Here is an 18,570-nt window from a genome sequence, read left to right on the forward strand (position 1 = left end):
AACCGTGCGCAGGAATCCCGCACTAATTAATGAAACACTAAAAGGAACGCTAAGAAGAACGATTCCCAGTCGTATAAGCGAACGTACTGCGAAAGTTAACAAAGTACGAGATTAAAATCCATGCACGAAGCACACCTTTCGGCATCCTTCTCTCGCGGCTCGCAGACGGATCGATAACGAGAAAAGGTGAGAATGAGAGGAAGCGAAAGGAGAGAAGAGATGAGAAAGGGAGAATTATTGCAAAGTCAGGATACTTCTCAGATACTCTACCGGACCATTCAAGTGCGATCGACTCGCGAGAGGAGAGGGAAGAGGGAGAATTTAACCCTTCGCCGAGCGGATCCATTTTCAACGAAGAATTCCACTCGATTCGTTTCTTCCGTAATTCGATTCGTTTTTAATTCGGGATTAATCGGGTTTCTCAAGGGAGGGAGGCTTTCGGCGATTTGATTTACGAGCGTTGTAGATAAGGAGTTTCTCTGGGGAGAGGGGAGAAAGGGGACATGCGTTATCTCATTTTTTTTCGCTTGTCTAGTGGTTTGCAAATTTCTCGACACTCGTATAACGAAATAACCCGATCGACCTATCTCCTAGCCTTTCTCTATCCGAATACAATGAATACGGCGCCGGCGGGATGATCCTCCGGCGAATTACATCACTCGTCCTTTGTTCTCACCAGTGCGGTACTCGCTCGTTCTTGAATTGAGGTACACGAGAGTGTACGATTGTATGAACGATGAACTACGAAGTATAACGTATACATAGAAGACAGGGCAGTCAAGACAGTATATTTGAAGACGCTCAAAGTTGGCAAAAGGGCAAATAGGTATTAAAATAACTGAGAATACGAAGCCGTTCCATTTTCATGTGCGTTTACAACCTCATTCCCATCTGATTAACTTTGGCATTTCAATAGAAGGATTATGGAATAATTACCGAGAATAACCTACTATAGTACTATATAGTTTTACGTACGCAATAAGTGATGTAATTCTATGTACATACGTAATAAGAGTCCCTTCTAACTAAATGTGGATCGTTAACGTTCCTAAACTATCTGAAAATAAAGAAAATTCTAGAACGCTAAAATTATGTATAATCTTTTATATTCTACTTAGTTTGACTTATTCGCGTTATCATTCTTTATTCTTTTCTATTTCTGTATTTTTTCGTATCAACGATATAGAGAGACATGTGCCTATAATATATTTCTAACATCTCGACTTTACTTTAACAATGAAAATGTTATAAATATATCTAAGAAAACGCAAGTTTTGCTCCATATAATTTCTTATCTATGTACTTGTCCCGCGCGACGAGATAAAATAATTTATATCCGAGAGATAGCTTTTGAAATAAAGCAGGCACTTAACGAACGTCGTTTAGACGAAAAGTTTTTTCGAGGGTATTACTACATCGGGCAGTGTTACTTCGCAATGCTACTCCATTAATATTAGCGAGCGGGCTTATCTCTAAAAGTAGAGAGACAAATCCGAATCAGATACAGCTATACAGGAGTTGACCATTTAATTACTCCTTCAAAGTAACTAAGCACGCGATCACGCGAACAGGCGTCAGAGCAGCTGATTATCGACAAAACGAAGCGGCATGAATCAATGTTCGTGAAAAAGCTAAAAAAACACGCGTGAATTTACACGGAATTTTACGGCGCGTCAATGAAAGTGCGAACAGTGGCGTTCGAGCGTATAATTCGTTCGGTAATTGCAAGAATTTCGACTCGTTTGAACGTTCATTGCGACATCGCATGGTCAAGCGTGCCAAGATCGCGCGGAACAATGAGCGTCACGCTCCGAGAAATCCTCTGGCACCGCTTGTTGTCGCAGCTGTTCCAGTAATTTGTGAATCAAATACTCTGTTCATTGATACCAAGTCCGTAAAACTATCGTGTCTTATATATGTTGATATCTTAATACGTATATAATAGATTATATAAAAATATAAATAAAAAAGAATCAAAAATATATTAGATTACATATCAGAAAAAGAGTATGAGTTACACCACACATGCGCGTTTATCCTCGTGAAGAAACTTAGTCTCTCATTCATCGTGATCGATTTATCTGCGTCGAAAGATGTTGCGGCGAACCAGAAGCCGCCGCTCTCCTTTCGTTCGGCCTACATTGCGTGCATTAAGGATACGTAAACGGGAATCCGGTGCAAAGTGAAAGTAAAAGTTTCATACTCTCGCAAAAGTGAGAGGATGCGCGGGTTCGCCCAATGTCAAGTTCAAGGTCATCTGACATGTCAGAATGCGGTTCCGCACCGGACACATTTGCATCGTGGTCATATACAGGCTTGTGCACCTGCAAGACCCACGGACATTAACGCCCACGTGGTCCACGGGAAATTCGAGGCCTCTCAATATCGAGAGATACTTTTGAAGATCTTAGATATATCAGTAAAAATTAATTCCGCGTGAAACAAAAATGACTATTGTGTAATATAATTATTTTATAATTTTATAATATCGATTACCTTTTAATTTTTAGAAATATTTTTTTTTATCATTAATTTTATCATGAGACAATGTCTTGCACTGTCACTGAATAGTCAACAATCTCGATTGTTTTTAAATCAAGTAGTACATGGATTTGATCAATTGATAAATGTATGAAAAAGCGGTTACAATGTGATTGCGCGATCGTAGAACAGCTTGTACGAATTATCCAAGGCCAAGTGTTTCCATTCATTGAAAGATAAACATGCTCAGACGGCCATTAATGTCGGAAGTCTTTAATTGGAGCATGCCGGCCAGTAGAAAGGACAAATTCTCTCCCGTTGAGAAAAACAAGAGTGTTCCCGAACATTACCGATTCGTTTTGCCAATTAATTTTCGTTAATTAATAGAAACATAAAAATTATATTTAATTCTGTAACTACTCACATTTTTTCTGTGAAACATTTCCAATGAAAAAATTACTGATTATTAAAAATATTCATCAAAGATTGAAACAATTGATTAAATGTAATTATTATAAAATTATAAAATGATTTTTATAAAATTATATTTCATTCCCGCCAATTAGTCAACCGCACATTTAATGCGGACTAAAAAATGGACTATCAATTCGAATTAAGCCAAATTTAAAAGACATTCCCGTCAACTTTTTATGATCGTACCTATTAACCGCGATTTACACATGACTCGTCTGACAAGCAGTTCTCAGAAGATAGTTTGAGCAACAGCACCTGGCATGCAGGTGATCCGAGCTGTGTAGTTCTGCTTGTGAACTCGTTACGTAAACGACGACGACGACGTCAGTTGCGAAGCTCGACGTTCAGTTACGAGAGATAGAAATGAGCGGCGGGCTTAGAGCTGCTGATGCTCGATCTTCCCTGATCCCCGGTTCTCGAGTTCTCTCTTACCCTACCTGAATGGTTAACTTGTTACGTAAACAGAGAACATTTTAAGACGATACGTATCTTGCATGGTTTCTCTCAACTTGCTTTATGTATAACCCGATGTTAGGATCGCGCGGCAGTTTTTACGGGAAGTGAAGAAATAACGAAAAAAAATAAAAATACCATTTATGCGATTGTAATCGAATAATGTGATCTGCATCAATGACTGATAGTACAATCGAGATAATTGTGACAATTCAGTGAATGTGATAGTGTAAAAGATTTTCTAATAATAAAATTAATGATTAAAAAAATATTTCTAAAAATTAAAATACAATTTGGTTAATTCGGTAATTATTATAAAATTATAAAATAATTATATTGCAAAAGTCATTTTTGTTTCACGCGGAATTAATCTTTACTGATATATTTATGATGTTGAAAAGTATCTCTCGACATTAAGAAGTCTCGAATTTCTCGTGGATCACGTGGGCGTTAATTTCATGGGCCTTATGCAGATGCACAAGATTGTATATGACCACAATACAATTCGTCGCAACTGATATAAATACCAGTTAAAAAATATTATAGTTATTATTACGTACAATTGTAAATCTCTTTCATCTGGCGATAAACTAACGATCAGATTTAATGGCGCGCTCTCATACGAGCGTATTAATCCGACAGACACACACGCGTGCGATATCGCACTCGCCACCTTCAATCCTCTTAGCTAATCCCAACATGACGCCGCTTTTTGTTTCAAAGCAACACGGCACGCCATCAATATCATCCGCGCGCGCGCGCTCTCGTTACTATATCTATGCTTGTAGAACATCTGCCAGTATCTGTCTAATCCTTTTCAAGTCACACTTGACTCGTTTACTTATATGCGTCATGATTAATGAGATACAGAATTCGCAGCCTATTCAATTATGCCTTTGTCCTCAACACTTCACGAGATGTATTTAAAAGCTTTCGCGTTATAGAAATATGAGCGCGAGGAAGAAGCAATCTGATCTAAACGATTACGAGACTGAATTGTTATAGATTGAGACAGAGTCTACTGTGTCTACGCTATTAAAAACGTCGCGATTGAAAGTGGAAACGCGGCGCAATTAAATCGGCACTCGCGAACAGCAATAAAATTCCATTCGACATTGCAACTCGACGGAGTGGATACACGAGCGCTTGTGAGAATTAACGGAACGAGTAATCTCGTAACCTCGCGAATACCATAAGAATGCCGGCGATCGCAAAAAGAAAAGGCAACGAGGAATTACGCACACGCGGCGATGTTTTCATGCGCGCACGCGAACGGGGAGAGGACCTAGATAGATCAACACAGGCGGCGAACCCGCTGCATTCCAGCGTCGCGTAAAAGTGCACGATCCAAGGACTACGAGTCGGCGGGACGACGATGGCAGGGGGGCGAGGACGAAAGGTGGAGGCGAAGTTCAAAAAGGGAAACTCCGCGGCAGAGCGACACGATAAGGAATGCCGCGAGACATTGTTGCAATCTTCTTGGGCAATCGCCCTCGTAACAGCCACCACATGACATATTTCATCCTCCCGCGTATCATCCAGGAGTTAATTGCGAGCAACATCGCCGGAATTATTAACCCGGGGTATATGCGGAATCTTTATTTATTAAAAGATAAAAAATCCAAAAATTGTACCGCGCGACGATCACATGTATATTTCGCGGGCAAATTTTAAACAATTTTTAAATAAATCGCTTGAGGCGATGCAGGTTTTTTATAAAATCATAAAAAATCTAGCCTGTATATAAATCGAATCATTGTAGACTGTTTTAAAAACATTTAAAAAAGAAAACATTGTGTAAAAAATGGTACAAATATATATAGATAGTCTGTGATGTGTAATTATCGTTAACCAATCCGCATCATTATTATGTAAAGTACTCAAGCCACTCTGGTTTTGAATGGCTCGTATGTGTATAGCTAATAGTGGTAAAATAATACACTGCACTAGAGCGCAAATAGTGCGCGGCGAATAGATGTGCAACCACATGAGTTGCGTGCAATTACGAATAATGAATTCGCACCTGTCATCATAATTAGGCACTAAAGTATTAGCGTCCCTATAAATAGAATGGTAAAAACAGAACACATTCGAACATAAGATATTGCTTTCGGATTATTCGCGGATTTGAAAAGAATTTGTTTGTATACCAAAGAGATACTACAGAATTAAGAGAGAAAGATATAGAATAAATAAAAAAAAACAGACGAAGAAAGAGAGAATAGAGACAGAATAATGAAACGTACAAAAAAAAATGATTTGAACAGCTGTCGCGGTAACACCTTACCGGTTTGACTGCATAGCGCATAGTCTATTCTATTTTAGATCCATGTCATTTACACAAAGCGGTTTCACTTTACTTAGCCGCCCGCTCTCGTCGGACAGATGGCTAACTAGAACGTGACGAAAGTGTGCGAATCGATGACACGTATCGTTTTTACTTGCAATCCGCAAACTGTCACCCCGCAAAATGCGAGGATAAAAATTTAATTAAATGTCAGGAATTTATAACATAGATGGCAAACAAATAATAAAAAAAAAAAAAGTTATTAATTTACCTTTATTATCGCTATCTGTTTTCTCTTTATTATTTTATCGATACTTCGAAAATTATCACTATAAAAACATATAGCAATATTATTTTAAATACACAGTTGCATTCGAAATAACAACTCTTTTTTGCCTCTCGCGACGCATTAAATTAAATCAATTAGCGAGTAAATAATTTTTAAGAGAGAAGAAAATCGAACGTAATCAACTAGAGGAAAGTTGAGAATTACATGGTTAATTTATCGCTCGAACGAAACACAGTTCGCTAGTTATGAAAACAAAATATTTCGTTTCGTCCGTGAGACGGATCTATGCGAAAAGTTCTATTTTTCCGATATCTAATTAAGAGTTTCGTCATCCATCGGGCGCGAGATAGTGCGGAACTTGCCGTCGTTATTAAAGTCACGGGAAGAGTCTTCTCCAGCGAATAAAATAAACCATTAATTTCCTTCCACGAAGCTAAAGCGCCCGAGAGACGTTTTTCTTTCGCTTCTTAATCTTCCGGAGATCACGTACGATATATACAAAGAGTTATATCTCCTCAATATAAATAATCCCGATGTATAAAACATGTGTATATATTTTCCTCACTTCGCCTTTTTTTTTATTCTATTTTTAATATTCATAAAATTGTATATCAATTATTTTGATAGTCCGCGATATATCGCAGCGCCTAAGGGCGTGCTAGCAAATGGCGATTTCAAAATTATATATATATATATATATATATAATCCTTTTGCCGCCCCTTCCCTCCCCATCCCTCCGCGGCCAGTATCGATTACGTCGCGCGTGGGAAATAATCAACGCCGACCGCGAATGACGTTCTACGATCCATTTAACATAAAAACACGTACTGGCTAAGCCAGATTGTAAAATTACACACAACTAGGTCAATCCGTTGTCCACGTGTTATTACACGCGCGCGCGCGCGCGCGGTGTCAGTGTTGCGCGCTGGCTACGCGCTGAAAGTGCCGGACCCGTTTCAAGTGATAAAAGTGTAATCAAGGTTGACCGGCGGTGGCGGCGGTCGAACCCTTTGCATAAATCGTGAGACCAACTCGCGCGGAGACTGCAAAGTAATCAAGGCTAACCCGCGCGTTTTCTCAAGACCTAGAATCGACGAAGCTCTCACACAAACGTTCTAATCGCCGGTCAAATTTAGCTTCTGTATAAGACGATTGGTTAACTGAAAATAATAGCCATGTTTATTCACATTTGAGCGTTTTTAAAATCCCGGAAATGTCCGTATTTTTCAAATAGCGCATAATTTAAACAATAATTGTATTAGCATGCGTCGATGCATCGATAATTGTCACACCAACAGGTCTCTTGTATAATTTTTTTCACGCATACGTTATAATTATAACTAATGTAATTTTTTGATGTAGTTACGAGTTTTATATAATGCAATTTTGAAAAGTTATAGAATAGATCTGAAATTCTCGTGTTACGAGCGTCGCGAAAATTCTATTTAAAATTCAATATACATATATACTACAGCGGGCGTTAACTTCGCCAGCAAACACCTGCAATCAAAAGTGCGTGATACTTTCTCTTCCTCTCTTTTTCGACAAAGGGAAAAACAAATTCAACCTACAAAGAGACCTAATAATAATAAAAAGAAACCTTGAACCGTAACGATTCACAAAGAAGCATCTACATTGCCCACCACCCCTTCGCCCCGTCATCGCCGACACCACCACCGTTGTTCTCCACCCGGCACTTAGTGGAAACAACAAAGTGCGTGTTCCAGGCACGCGCTCTCGCGTGCCGAACGGGCGTGTGAGAACGGCGTGTCGTGCGTGTGAATCCGCACGGCAGCGCGCGTGTGCCGGCGCGGCGACGTTAATGTTTGCAATCACAAGTTGGAAAGTTTTGTGATGGCAACCGCTCCGTCGGCCAGTTACCCTGGTAACGCTTTGTTGTGCCATTGCGTCGAGCGGCAGCGGCGAGGGAGGAGAAAAGAGGGGGGGGGGGAGGAAAAGAGGGAATCGGGAGAAATCCACCCCCGTTCGCCCGCTTTCCCTCCGTCGAGAAATTGGATGAAACGGTCGCGCTAAACCCCCGTCCACCCTCTCTGAACCCTTAACCCCTCGATTGCCATTCGGGGACGAATCAACTCGGCTTGACCTAGCCCAAACTATCTCCTCCTCCCTTTCCGTCCTGTAACCCTACAATGACGAATAAAGGGCACGCGTTTCCTCTGGACCCGCTCTGTCGGAGAGCTATTCCGTAATCTTTCATTTACGCGAATCGTAAAATTGTAAATAAGGGTTTGATATTTTTTATTTGTTAAAACGTGTGCGAGATTCTTAAATATAAACAATGAATATCCACAATATATTAATGTTCAATTGAAAATTTTTCAGTTTCGAGAAATTAGTCCTAAGACGAGTCAAAACGATCCTCCAAACTTAAAGAAACGGGAATCGATCGTTAAAAATTTACGTAATAACTTGAATCCACGAAATAAGGCCAAGCGAATTCCGGTTTGAATGACCCTGCTCGTTTATTACCCTCGCTTAAGTTAATATAGTATAATTATCACGGATAGAGCTGATAATAAAATATAACGATGGGTTATATCATACATGTAACACACAACGCACATGTACATTGAAGAAGCACGCCGTTTCATATCGACGATTGCTCGCGAAATAAAAATGTTCCAGATCGAGTTATTAATAGAATTGTTGCTTGGGGAATTCTCAGCCGTTCACGCGTATTCTAATATCAACCCTAATGTAGATATGTATATAAAGTAAAATAGTAGCACTAAATGTTATTTGATACCCTGTAAAATTTTAAAATATAAAGAGCCGCGATATGTTCTTGCGATTTTCAATAGCTTATTTGAAGAATTATCATGTATGATTAAGATAGCTTTGACCAGAAAAAAAAAATTTTTCTTTAAAAAATACAAGGCAATTTTATTTAATTTCAAATAAGATCGTCTTGGATTTTTCAAAAAAAATTATTTTTTATATTTATTAAATTAATTATTAATTTTATTAAATTAATTATTTATTAAAAATCAAAATCTCAAACCAAATTGCTCAATTGTTGATATCGCATTCATAAAAATATGTATATTTAATATACAGATTTATCATATCTCGCTTGAGCGTATCAAGAAAAGTTTTTATTTTTCTATTTATGAAATCTTTAAAAAAAAGTGAAAGATCAGCATTGAATCACAAGTTCGAAACAATTTGTTCGCATCGATGAAATGTTAAATGATTGTTATTAACGATTTACAAAATACACAAATTAATATTACGGAAAAATTTTCTCATTAATTACAAAAAAATGTTAATCTCCGAATTTTATCAATTTGTAGACAGGGAACACGCGCGTCACACGAAAAATAATTTATTTCATCAACAATATTTGACGAAAATAAAATATCTTTGATACATGCAAAACTTTTATTACATTATTATTGTTTTGATTAAAAAAATGATCTAAAAGATACATTACTAGATTTATAATTTAAAAAATCTTGAATTTTTGAAGATATACAATATAAAAATCCTGAGAAAATATATTCTGGGTCATGTGTAACACACAACGCGCACGTCATACAGAGCTTACTTATCGCACGAGATAACGCTCATGTTCAGATATCGAACTCTCCTTCTCCGTTGCAGACAAACAATGTGTTACGTTAAAATATATACTTGCGTTTTTAGCATTAATTATCATAATACGCGAAAAAAATAACAAAGAGATTCAACACAAAGTGTATATACATTATATCTTTAAACATAAATAAATTTCGATCATTGTAACAATATTAATTACACAGCCATTTGTGACTGTGTGAAACATGATCATAGTATTTTGATTTAATTCCTTAATACTTAATCACGGCGGAAAATCGTCGAAACGAGACTCGTCATCAGACTATGTTCCCTAGTACCGCTATTCCAACAAGCACTAACTCATAATCTCACCGAGAATCCGATGGTACGACGAAAATGTAAAAATCCGCGACGCGAGAGTATCGACATCGACTCCGGCCATCATCGTCGCGCGCGCGGCGTCGCACGTTTCTGGAAGCCGCGCGTGTCGTGCGTATAACCTCCAAAACGGACATGACGCGATCTCGCCGCGACGTAAACGTCGCGTCCGTTGCGTTTGGCTTCGGAAAAAAAGGAGTCTTATGGAGAGATCGAGAGACATCCCTCGAAAGATCATGATCGGTCGCGATCGAAGGAGCGAGCAAACCTAGCGGATCGAGCGAAGAGCGAACGTGCGCGCGCGCGCGCGCGGGGAAAAAAAGGACACGGGCCGCGACGTGTCTCTCGAGGATCGACCGAAATTAACCCTCCACGAGGGAAAAGAAAAAGAATGGAGCGTATCCCTCTCTCCGGAGAGCGACGACGCGCCTTTGACGCGTGACGTTTCGGGTACGACGCGCGCGAACTCCGCTCGCCGGTCGCGATCGGCGTGCGTTCGACGTGACGGGAGGCGATTTTCAACTTACTTGTAACTTGCGTAGGCAGCGGCAGAAAAATCCGGGACGCACCGGGGACCGAATTCTCTCACGCACAAACACGAAACTTCGGTAGTAGGCAATCACGTCGCAATGGCGAGGAACCGCGAGTGCGTTGCGATCGAACGCGCTGCCGCCATCTTGCGGACGCCAGGCCATCTATCGGCGGAGGGGGTGCGGCGCTGATTTACGCGGGAAACGTGCGTGACGTCACCGACGCCATTGCTTGACTTATTTTGAATCGCGGCGGTTGGCGCCGTTAACGACTATAGATACTAATCGCGATAATTAAGCTTGCTCGTTTTAGATGCATTTTTTACATTTAACGTGAAATGAGTATATCATTTTGATGGGGAGCGAGAAACAAACAGACCTGCTGTTTAATGCTGTTTAAAGAATTTAATATTTAAATGAGTAGTAAAATTTATTATTATAGTGGCAAAAGAATGCACACAAAAAAAGGAAAAAAAATCAATTATTAAAAAAATAATCGATACAGTAAAATAACGATATATATATGTGCATACTTGGCTATATAATCCGTTGATCCATCGCTTCCTTGTATTTCGAAAGAAAATAACGTCTAATATATGGTAGATGATTTCGATGGACGTCGGACCTCCAAAGCGGCGGATCGCCGATATGAAAATCACAATGTTACGGCACTATTTGACGAAACTAACACTTGATACTTTAAGATACACGCCCGATTACTCTTCGCACGCGAGATTCACTTTCGGATGGCAACGATTGCGAGAAATATGAAACGATTCGAGACCGAGCAAACCGTTGCGACGCTCTCCATTACCGACGACTGACTGAATTCGAGAATCGCAATATCGAAGTCGAAGCCGAAAATTATCAACTAAGGTAGTAAACAACGGTAGCAATTCAACTCGAAATATATGACCGGTATTTATGGTCCGCGTTCTTATATTCAAGAATATATGAATATGAATACGAGCCTATATTTTAATAGATATCAGAATCGATCGAAATATATAATATAAATTATTTAATACAATAATTTATAATACAATTTTTAAAATGCTAAAGATAAAATTTCGAAACTCGCGCTTTTTCACGTAACTATATTACTAATTTCTCACTTTAGATAATGTTTGCTGGAAGAGTATTAGCGCCTTTAATGACGAAATTTACACAAATTCCCGCCATATTGTCGGACAACTTTGAATTTTTTTATGCAAAATAATCGAGATGGATAACAATCAATTTGATGGGAATTTCAAAAAGATTATTATTAATCGATATACGCAAGGTAATCATCGTTACTCTATCCTATTTTTCGTATCGGATTCTTGTTGAAATAATAAATGGAGTAACACACGGATAAATGAATTGTATACAGCATCAAGCACAGTCAGCCTAATGGATGTCGACAGTATGGAATATAATAGCGAACTCCATCGGATGGAAAGGAAGATTGATCATTACAAGTCGAAATTGCGCGACTGCCGCGACAAATACGAAAACATGGAGACAGAAATTCGTAACGTGAGACGATTACAAAGCAAATCGTTATTCGTGTTAGATAATGTACAACCGATGGAAGAGGATCTTCAAGAGCGTTTCAAAAATATACATTTAAATTACGAGGCGTGTGTGGAAAAATCTGGTGGTTACGAAGATCTGGGAGAGATGATTAGCGCAAAGATAAAAGAGTTGAAAATACAGAGAAACGCACTGATGGAAGAACTAGCGCAATTAAGGAAAAACGCCGAAGATAATAATAAAAAACTTGCCCGCGTAAAGGGTATGATAACTGAACAAGAAGTAAGTGATTTTAACGTCTATGTATAATTATTATTGTATTTTACTTCTAAATTTTTTTTACAACAAAAATTTTCTTATTTTCAGGAAAAGAACGCGATATTGCTTCAAGATTTGAAGGAAAAATCCGAGAATGTCGTATCCATTTCACCGTACATAAAAAAACGGATAAATATCGTTCTAGAAAATACATCAAAAAATAAATTAAAGCGACGATGCATTGATAATATGATAGAATAAAAAAATAAAATTTATAAATTTCGTATAAATAAAATAGAAAATTTTTTAAAATGTTTATATAAATTTGTATAACTCGTAATAAGCAAATAAATCTATTATTTATAATATAAATGTACATTATAGCATAAATATAAATACACACACATAATGTATTTCTAAACTTTATCTTGAAAATATTCATCTTTGATCATTTTATGACAAGTCACTAACTCTTCATACATTTTGTTTAATTCTTGCAATATAATTGGCGTATGATTCAAAATTTTCATCATTCTATCATTTGTGGCACATATTCTCGATCTATTTTCTACAATTGTCTTTTTTAGAGTTTCGTTCTCTCTTTCTATTTCATTTACTTCCTTCTCCAATTCCTCGGTTGCTTCCTTGACCTTGTGCGCATCCAGTGATATCAAGTGTGTGATTACATTTCCCGGTGGACGCCTGTAATTACATAAAAATGATTTAAATTAGAGAAATCATATTGAGCAGTTAATAAAATATTTTCTAATAAATCTATTACTGACCATACGTCTTCGTTAACGGACGTCGTACTTTCCTCGGACAATTGAGCTATTTTGCTGAATACATCCTGTAAATCGCTTTCCTTCAATATACTCTCCAGATCATTATTCATACTATTATACAGTTCCTTTATTAGGGCATTATGTAACTTCTGGGCAACGCTGGGTTTCGATTTGAGAATCGGGAGTATCTCGACAAACTCATCCTCGCTAAAAGAAAAATAAATGATAAAGAAAATTGATTAGTTTACGTGCGAAATAAATTAGTATGATGCAATTATTACGTCAAATTATTAAACGCGTATAATTATCATAGCTCGAAAAATCGATATCCCTATCTAAGATTAATGCTTCACGCGACGTCCGGAAATATAATACAATCTGCTGCTGTGGCACGATTTGAATTATTCGCTTTATCTCACTTCGTGGAATCTTATCGATCTAAACGATATACGTGCTCAAGAAAGATACACCCGCCCTTTTTTCCCTTTTTTTTTTTACTCCGCCGACTAACGCAGGACCGGGATGCGCATTCTTCGCGGATGATGCATAGTTAGTGTATGATAACTATCACGCTGAAGATCGAGAATTTTTTTTTGTCCCGATGCGTCAGACAAAGAGTAGCGGTACCTTCCATCACAAAGGACGGGAATCGCGAGGTTCTATAATCGACTCTTGCCGTGTCTTATAATAATAAGCATACAATAGTAAGATCCAGTCTCTTCTTTACTCAGCTTCCGACGTTTTAAAAAAATGCCACAAAACGTTACGTTTATTCTTTGATGTAACATTTATTCTGTCTATCGTTCTGCTTATCTATACAAGCGCTACATTATTAAACTTACCCAACATTTGCGTACTCTCTTAGATCGCACTGTCAACGAGAGAATGTCAATGTTGTTTCTTGCATACTCAATCAGGCCGGGACTGGTGCAATTTGAAATCAATGCTACATATTTGCATTAGTCCAGACCTAACTAAGTACGCTTTCGATGGTCCACAAGAGAAAGAAACTCGATATATCCGAAACCTGTACGATACATACGCATTTTTCGATATCGCACGCACAGAAGTCAATAGTTTATACAAAATCGAGTGCGAAACCATTTCTTTCATTATTTCACGATGCTGAAAAATATTCAATCTGCACGGAACGACCATCGGAGACAAACTACGTCCAATTTACACACTCTGGCAAGAGAGAATCGTGCTGCAGAACGCACGCACGAACGCGTGCACGATGCCAGCGATACGCAGCGCACGAATGACCATCGTTCCCGCGCCGGTGACCGCGACGGGAGGGGCCTTTGTTTCCCCGAACGCTTCGTGGAATTCCTCGAAGGTCAACCGGTGGGTCCGCGCAAAGATTTTCCTGGAAGTCCGCACGCGATGCGCCGAAAGGGTCCGATCGGATTTAGGTAGATCGCCGCGGAAGAGTACGGATACGGACCCGGGCGTACACGTGAATGTGACGGCGAGTCGAGAATTAACATGCGAACCGCGGAGGCCAATGACATCGAGTAACACCGAGTCGTGCGTTTGGGTCATCGACGATGCCGATCCCTCCCTCACCGCTTCCCGTTCCGACCCGCTGCTTCATCATCGCGTCAATAAATCTCGGCTTCTCGTGAAAAAAATGGATTGGCAGGCTATCGTCTCGTATAAAACGTTCTTTTGTTCTCATTCATTTCCGTTCTCATTTACATAAAATTCGAGAAATTATATTATTGACATTATAAAAATATGAATTTTTTTTTATATCACTCGTGTATATTCATTTATAGATTGTATGGATGTAATAAATTGTTGCGTTAAGAGATGTATATACAATAATGTTCTTTCTTATATTCTCGATATAATTTTGTTTTAGATTTATCATTGCATTATTTGTTTAATTAACATTAAATTTTTCAAAGTTTCTCTAACGATTTATTTATTAAAACATGCTAATGTCAAAGTTCATCGAAAAAGGAAGACATATCGAAGACAATCCTAAAGAACGTAAACGAGAGATGCTGTTTGATCCGAGATATTTTCGACTGCATGACGTACTTGACATACTTCTGATAGTAGTATTGTTATTGTGCGAGCATGTTTGGGCATAAGAATTATAACTCGAACGTACGATCAGACACTGAAGCTGAAAAAAAAAAATGTTTCAATCGAATTTAAGAAAAATAGACAAATGTAAAAAGCAAAGAGTAAAAGAACCCATTGTGACACAACAATGCAATCTAAATTCGCAGTAGAAAGGCACGGAAAGGTAAAGCACTTCCTTTGGCTTTCAACTGGAAGAGTTATCTCGCGCACACGTACACCTAGAGCACCTAGAGACCACCTAGACCGTTTCTCTGTCCTCCTTCATGTCATGCGAGAGAGGAGAGGTTAAGCGTGCGAGGAATGCGCGCGCGAAATCGAAAGGAGACACACGCGTGCGCGGGTCTTTTGGTACACAACACGTCGCTCACCTCACAGATTCGCTTATATTCCTGAGACTGTTGGAGACGGCGATTTGGAACAGCCGCACGTTGTTTGGCCAGTCGGCTTTCTCGTCCTCCGCCATTTCCCGGACCGACAAAGAACGAATCACGAGAGACGAGGCGTCAACAACGGATGCCTCATAATAACGGTTTTTCGAAGTGTCGACCCTCCTCGCGCCTTTATCGACGGGATTTGATTACCTCGAGAGCGTGGCGGACATGCGAGTACCAAATGTCACGTGAAGATGACGTTTGGAACGCGTCGGTGCTGCCAGCTGGAGACGTTTAAATTATTTACGGGATATATATCGCGATGTTTATTTTACAATTAATTGATTTACAGTTAAATATATTTATTCGACTGGTATAAATATATCGATGCTAATTTTATCACTTTTTTTCAAAAATTCAAGATGAATCAAAGCATTGAATTTTAATCATATATTTAATTTAATCTAATAGCGGCAAGGAAAGCGACTAGGCTATATCAAATATAATTAGGTTAGTTGATAGATAATAAAACTGTCAGTATCTCCTTTTGCTTGTTATGTTTCTATTTATCATCGATTTTTCAGATCGATCAAAACCGGTTTGCAATTAATAAAGTCTTCATAGAGCAAATTATTTGCTAATGTTTATGACGAAAGTTCTACATTGACGAAGATATCTGCGACACGAATGGTTAATCAGTCGTCGGTGCGATTACAGCATCGTACACGTCAATATAATATAATTACTCTTACTTAAGGCGCGATTAATCGACTGTTCCTTTCTATGGTACTATCTCTGGAGAATTTGTAGCTGCGTCGTATGTACGTGCGTCGCGTACTTAAAAAGCAATTGTCAATTGTCGGCGATAATAAAACTGTCAGTATCTCCTTTTGCTTGTTATGTTTCTATTTATTATCGATTTTTCAGATCGATCAAAACCGGTTTGCAATTAATAGTCTTCATAGAGCAAATTATTTGCTAATGTTTATGACGAAAGTTCTACATTGACGAAGATATCTGCGACACGAATGGTTAATCAGTCGTCGGTGCGATTACAGCATCGTACACGTCAATATAATATAATTACTCTTACTTAAGGCGCGATTAATCGACTGTTCCTTTCTATGGTACTATCTCTGGAGAATTTGTAGCTGCGTCGTATGTACGTGCGTCGCGTACTTAAAAAGCAATTGTCAATTGTCGGCGCTTGCCTTGTAAGTAACATCTTTGACTCTTTGCCGTTATTTTCATCGGAAATGTTCCGCAATCGCGCCAATTGCTCGACTAATGGATACAAGGTTGCTTTATGTATGGAGCTAATACAATACCGTTCCGGCGAATAAAATGGATTACTATACATCGGGATTTATAATCGATGGAATTCCGAACAGAGTAAGAAAGAGAGGATCAATATATAATTCAATAATTGGCTGTGTATGCGGATTGCGTCATTCTCGGAAAACAAACACGCGGCAAGTACTCTTCGTCTGTTCCGATTTCTCGCTTCGAGAAATCGCCGTGGGCATCTATAAGCATCGTCCGAAAGTTGTCGGCGAAAGGATTCACCCCTCTGTGGGAGTTAAGCGGTGATCAGCGATCTATCTCAGATCCCTGACAGATCTGTTTGCCAAGAATCACTTCCTCTTATATTCGTGAGACGTTCAAGGCAAGCCGTCGCCGCCAGGTTTCTTGAGTCTATACTCGCGTTATAGGACCCGATACTGCGCCCATATCTGGGGCTACACCTTTCGGCGGGTGCATTTACATGCGCTTCCGAAAGGTCAACGATGGCGACAAGGAGGAGCTGTAATAGTGTCTCCTCGTATAGAAGTCCGCTCTTTGATAGCGACGTTGCGACGCGCCTTGGTTATATTATGCAACTGGCTTTACCCGGCGATCTGAACTATATTTTCTTTTGCTCATCTTGCGCGAGAAGGCTCCGGCTACCGACAACAGTTGAAGCACCCATTCACTCGGCTCGCCAACGAGAGAGGATCATCGTCGGTGAAATTGAAAGGATCGCTTTCTCTCTCTCTCTCTCTTCCTCGATCGATAGACGACATAACGATCTCGAGATCGCCGATCGAAATTTCACGTGACACATTTTCAAATTCCGATGCGGCAAACGACACGTGCGATTACGCCAGTCGCGTTGCAGAAGTAACTGCAGTTTTTTTTTGCAGGTCAGAACGCGTAATGCATTCAGGTGTTCCGCATAAGCATATCTCGCGCAAACAATCGTAGAAATAAATATATTCGGATAATCTATGTGAGATATCTGGATAGATCTGAAATATCGATCTCTTCAGTAAGAAGCATCCATCATGTAGTGTAGAAAGTACATGTCGAGATGATCGTGGGAAGATACTAGTCAGCAATAAAATAATGCCATTCTATTTTGTAATGATTTAAACGAGAAGATATGAAAATTAAGTAACAGATGCAGGCAGTATTCATTAGCGGAATGCGGTTATAACGATAGTTAAGGGAAATTAACGAGGTATCCCAATTATGCGCCTCGCGAAAACGTCGAGGCGTTGAATTGAGCGAGGTGACGTAACGGTATCTTATGTGTTTTCCTTTTATTCCCAACACGATCGAAGCGAGCATAGATTAGTACGTAATTAAGTTTAGCATGTGTCTAAGAAATCGATTCTCACGTCGAATTTATCTAAACATTCATTCATATTCATTCTAAATTATTAGCGAATATAGATTTTCGCAATAATGTTAGAAACTTAAATTGAAAACCTGTAAATTCTTTAAAGTATTCATATGTATAATCAGTATTATGGATATAAATATGTATTTACTATATATGTGTTAATATTACAGTTTAGTAAAAAAATCAAATCAAGAATGAATGGATAGTAACCGATGATATTTCCGTATTTAAGAAGGCGGAGTCATATGTAATCGGAATCGCTTTTTAACTGAACGATTGGAATAGATGAACTTTAATGCGCTACCTGCACTTCTGGCATCACACCGATCTCTGGAACGAACCGCAATAAAACGTAAACGATCGCACCTGTCTCTCGCCACCCTGCCTACTGTGAGGCGCGGTAAAAATCTCCGCGATCACCGCTC

At 38.9% G+C, this 18,570-nt stretch overlaps 4 protein-coding genes across 8 annotated transcripts in view; 2 read left to right on the top strand and 2 right to left on the bottom strand.

Annotated features, from left to right (window-relative positions):
- The window catches only part of LOC115235347 (heterogeneous nuclear ribonucleoprotein K), a 103,682-nt gene extending 92,430 nt beyond the window's left edge, over positions 1 to 11,252 (bottom strand). Inside the window, exon 1 of one of the 3 annotated variants that reach the window (XM_029807054.1) lies at positions 10,985 to 11,252. The gene's annotated coding sequence lies outside the window, so the exon portion shown is untranslated. Of the gene's footprint in view, positions 1 to 10,448; positions 10,569 to 10,984 lie in introns of those variants that run through there. The other 2 variants (XM_029807059.1, XM_029807053.1) reach the window with 2 other exon arrangements.
- On the top strand, positions 10,436 to 12,518 carry LOC115235351. Its single transcript, XM_029807069.1, has 4 exons — positions 10,436 to 10,529; positions 11,572 to 11,736; positions 11,827 to 12,251; positions 12,336 to 12,518. The coding sequence occupies exons 2-4, from the start codon at positions 11,676 to 11,678 to the stop codon at positions 12,486 to 12,488; spliced, it is 639 nt and encodes a 212-aa protein (XP_029662929.1). The 5' UTR covers positions 10,436 to 10,529; positions 11,572 to 11,675; the 3' UTR covers positions 12,489 to 12,518.
- A 53-nt stretch (positions 12,519 to 12,571) lies between these two features.
- LOC115235352 lies at positions 12,572 to 15,655 on the bottom strand. The gene is made up of 3 exons (XM_029807070.1): positions 15,478 to 15,655; positions 13,013 to 13,219; positions 12,572 to 12,929 (listed from the first exon to the last, which is right to left on the bottom strand). Exons 1-3 carry the CDS (start codon positions 15,570 to 15,572, stop codon positions 12,644 to 12,646), a joined length of 588 nt encoding a protein of 195 aa, XP_029662930.1. The 5' UTR covers positions 15,573 to 15,655; the 3' UTR covers positions 12,572 to 12,643.
- A 108-nt stretch (positions 15,656 to 15,763) lies between these two features.
- LOC115235349 (pupal cuticle protein 20-like) overlaps positions 15,764 to 18,570 on the top strand; it is a 7,846-nt gene continuing 5,039 nt past the window's right edge. For 2 of the 3 annotated variants that reach the window (XM_029807062.1, XM_029807063.1), the window contains exons 1-2: positions 15,764 to 15,990; positions 16,408 to 18,497. The gene's annotated coding sequence lies outside the window, so the exon portion shown is untranslated. The remainder of the gene's footprint in view (positions 15,991 to 16,407; positions 18,498 to 18,570) is intronic. The other variant, XM_029807061.1, reaches the window with a different exon arrangement.

Source organism: Formica exsecta, unplaced genomic scaffold (genome assembly GCF_003651465.1).
Source record: "Formica exsecta isolate Colony F162 unplaced genomic scaffold, ASM365146v1 scaffold218, whole genome shotgun sequence".
NCBI classification, from domain to species: Eukaryota; Metazoa; Arthropoda; class Insecta; order Hymenoptera; family Formicidae; genus Formica; species Formica exsecta.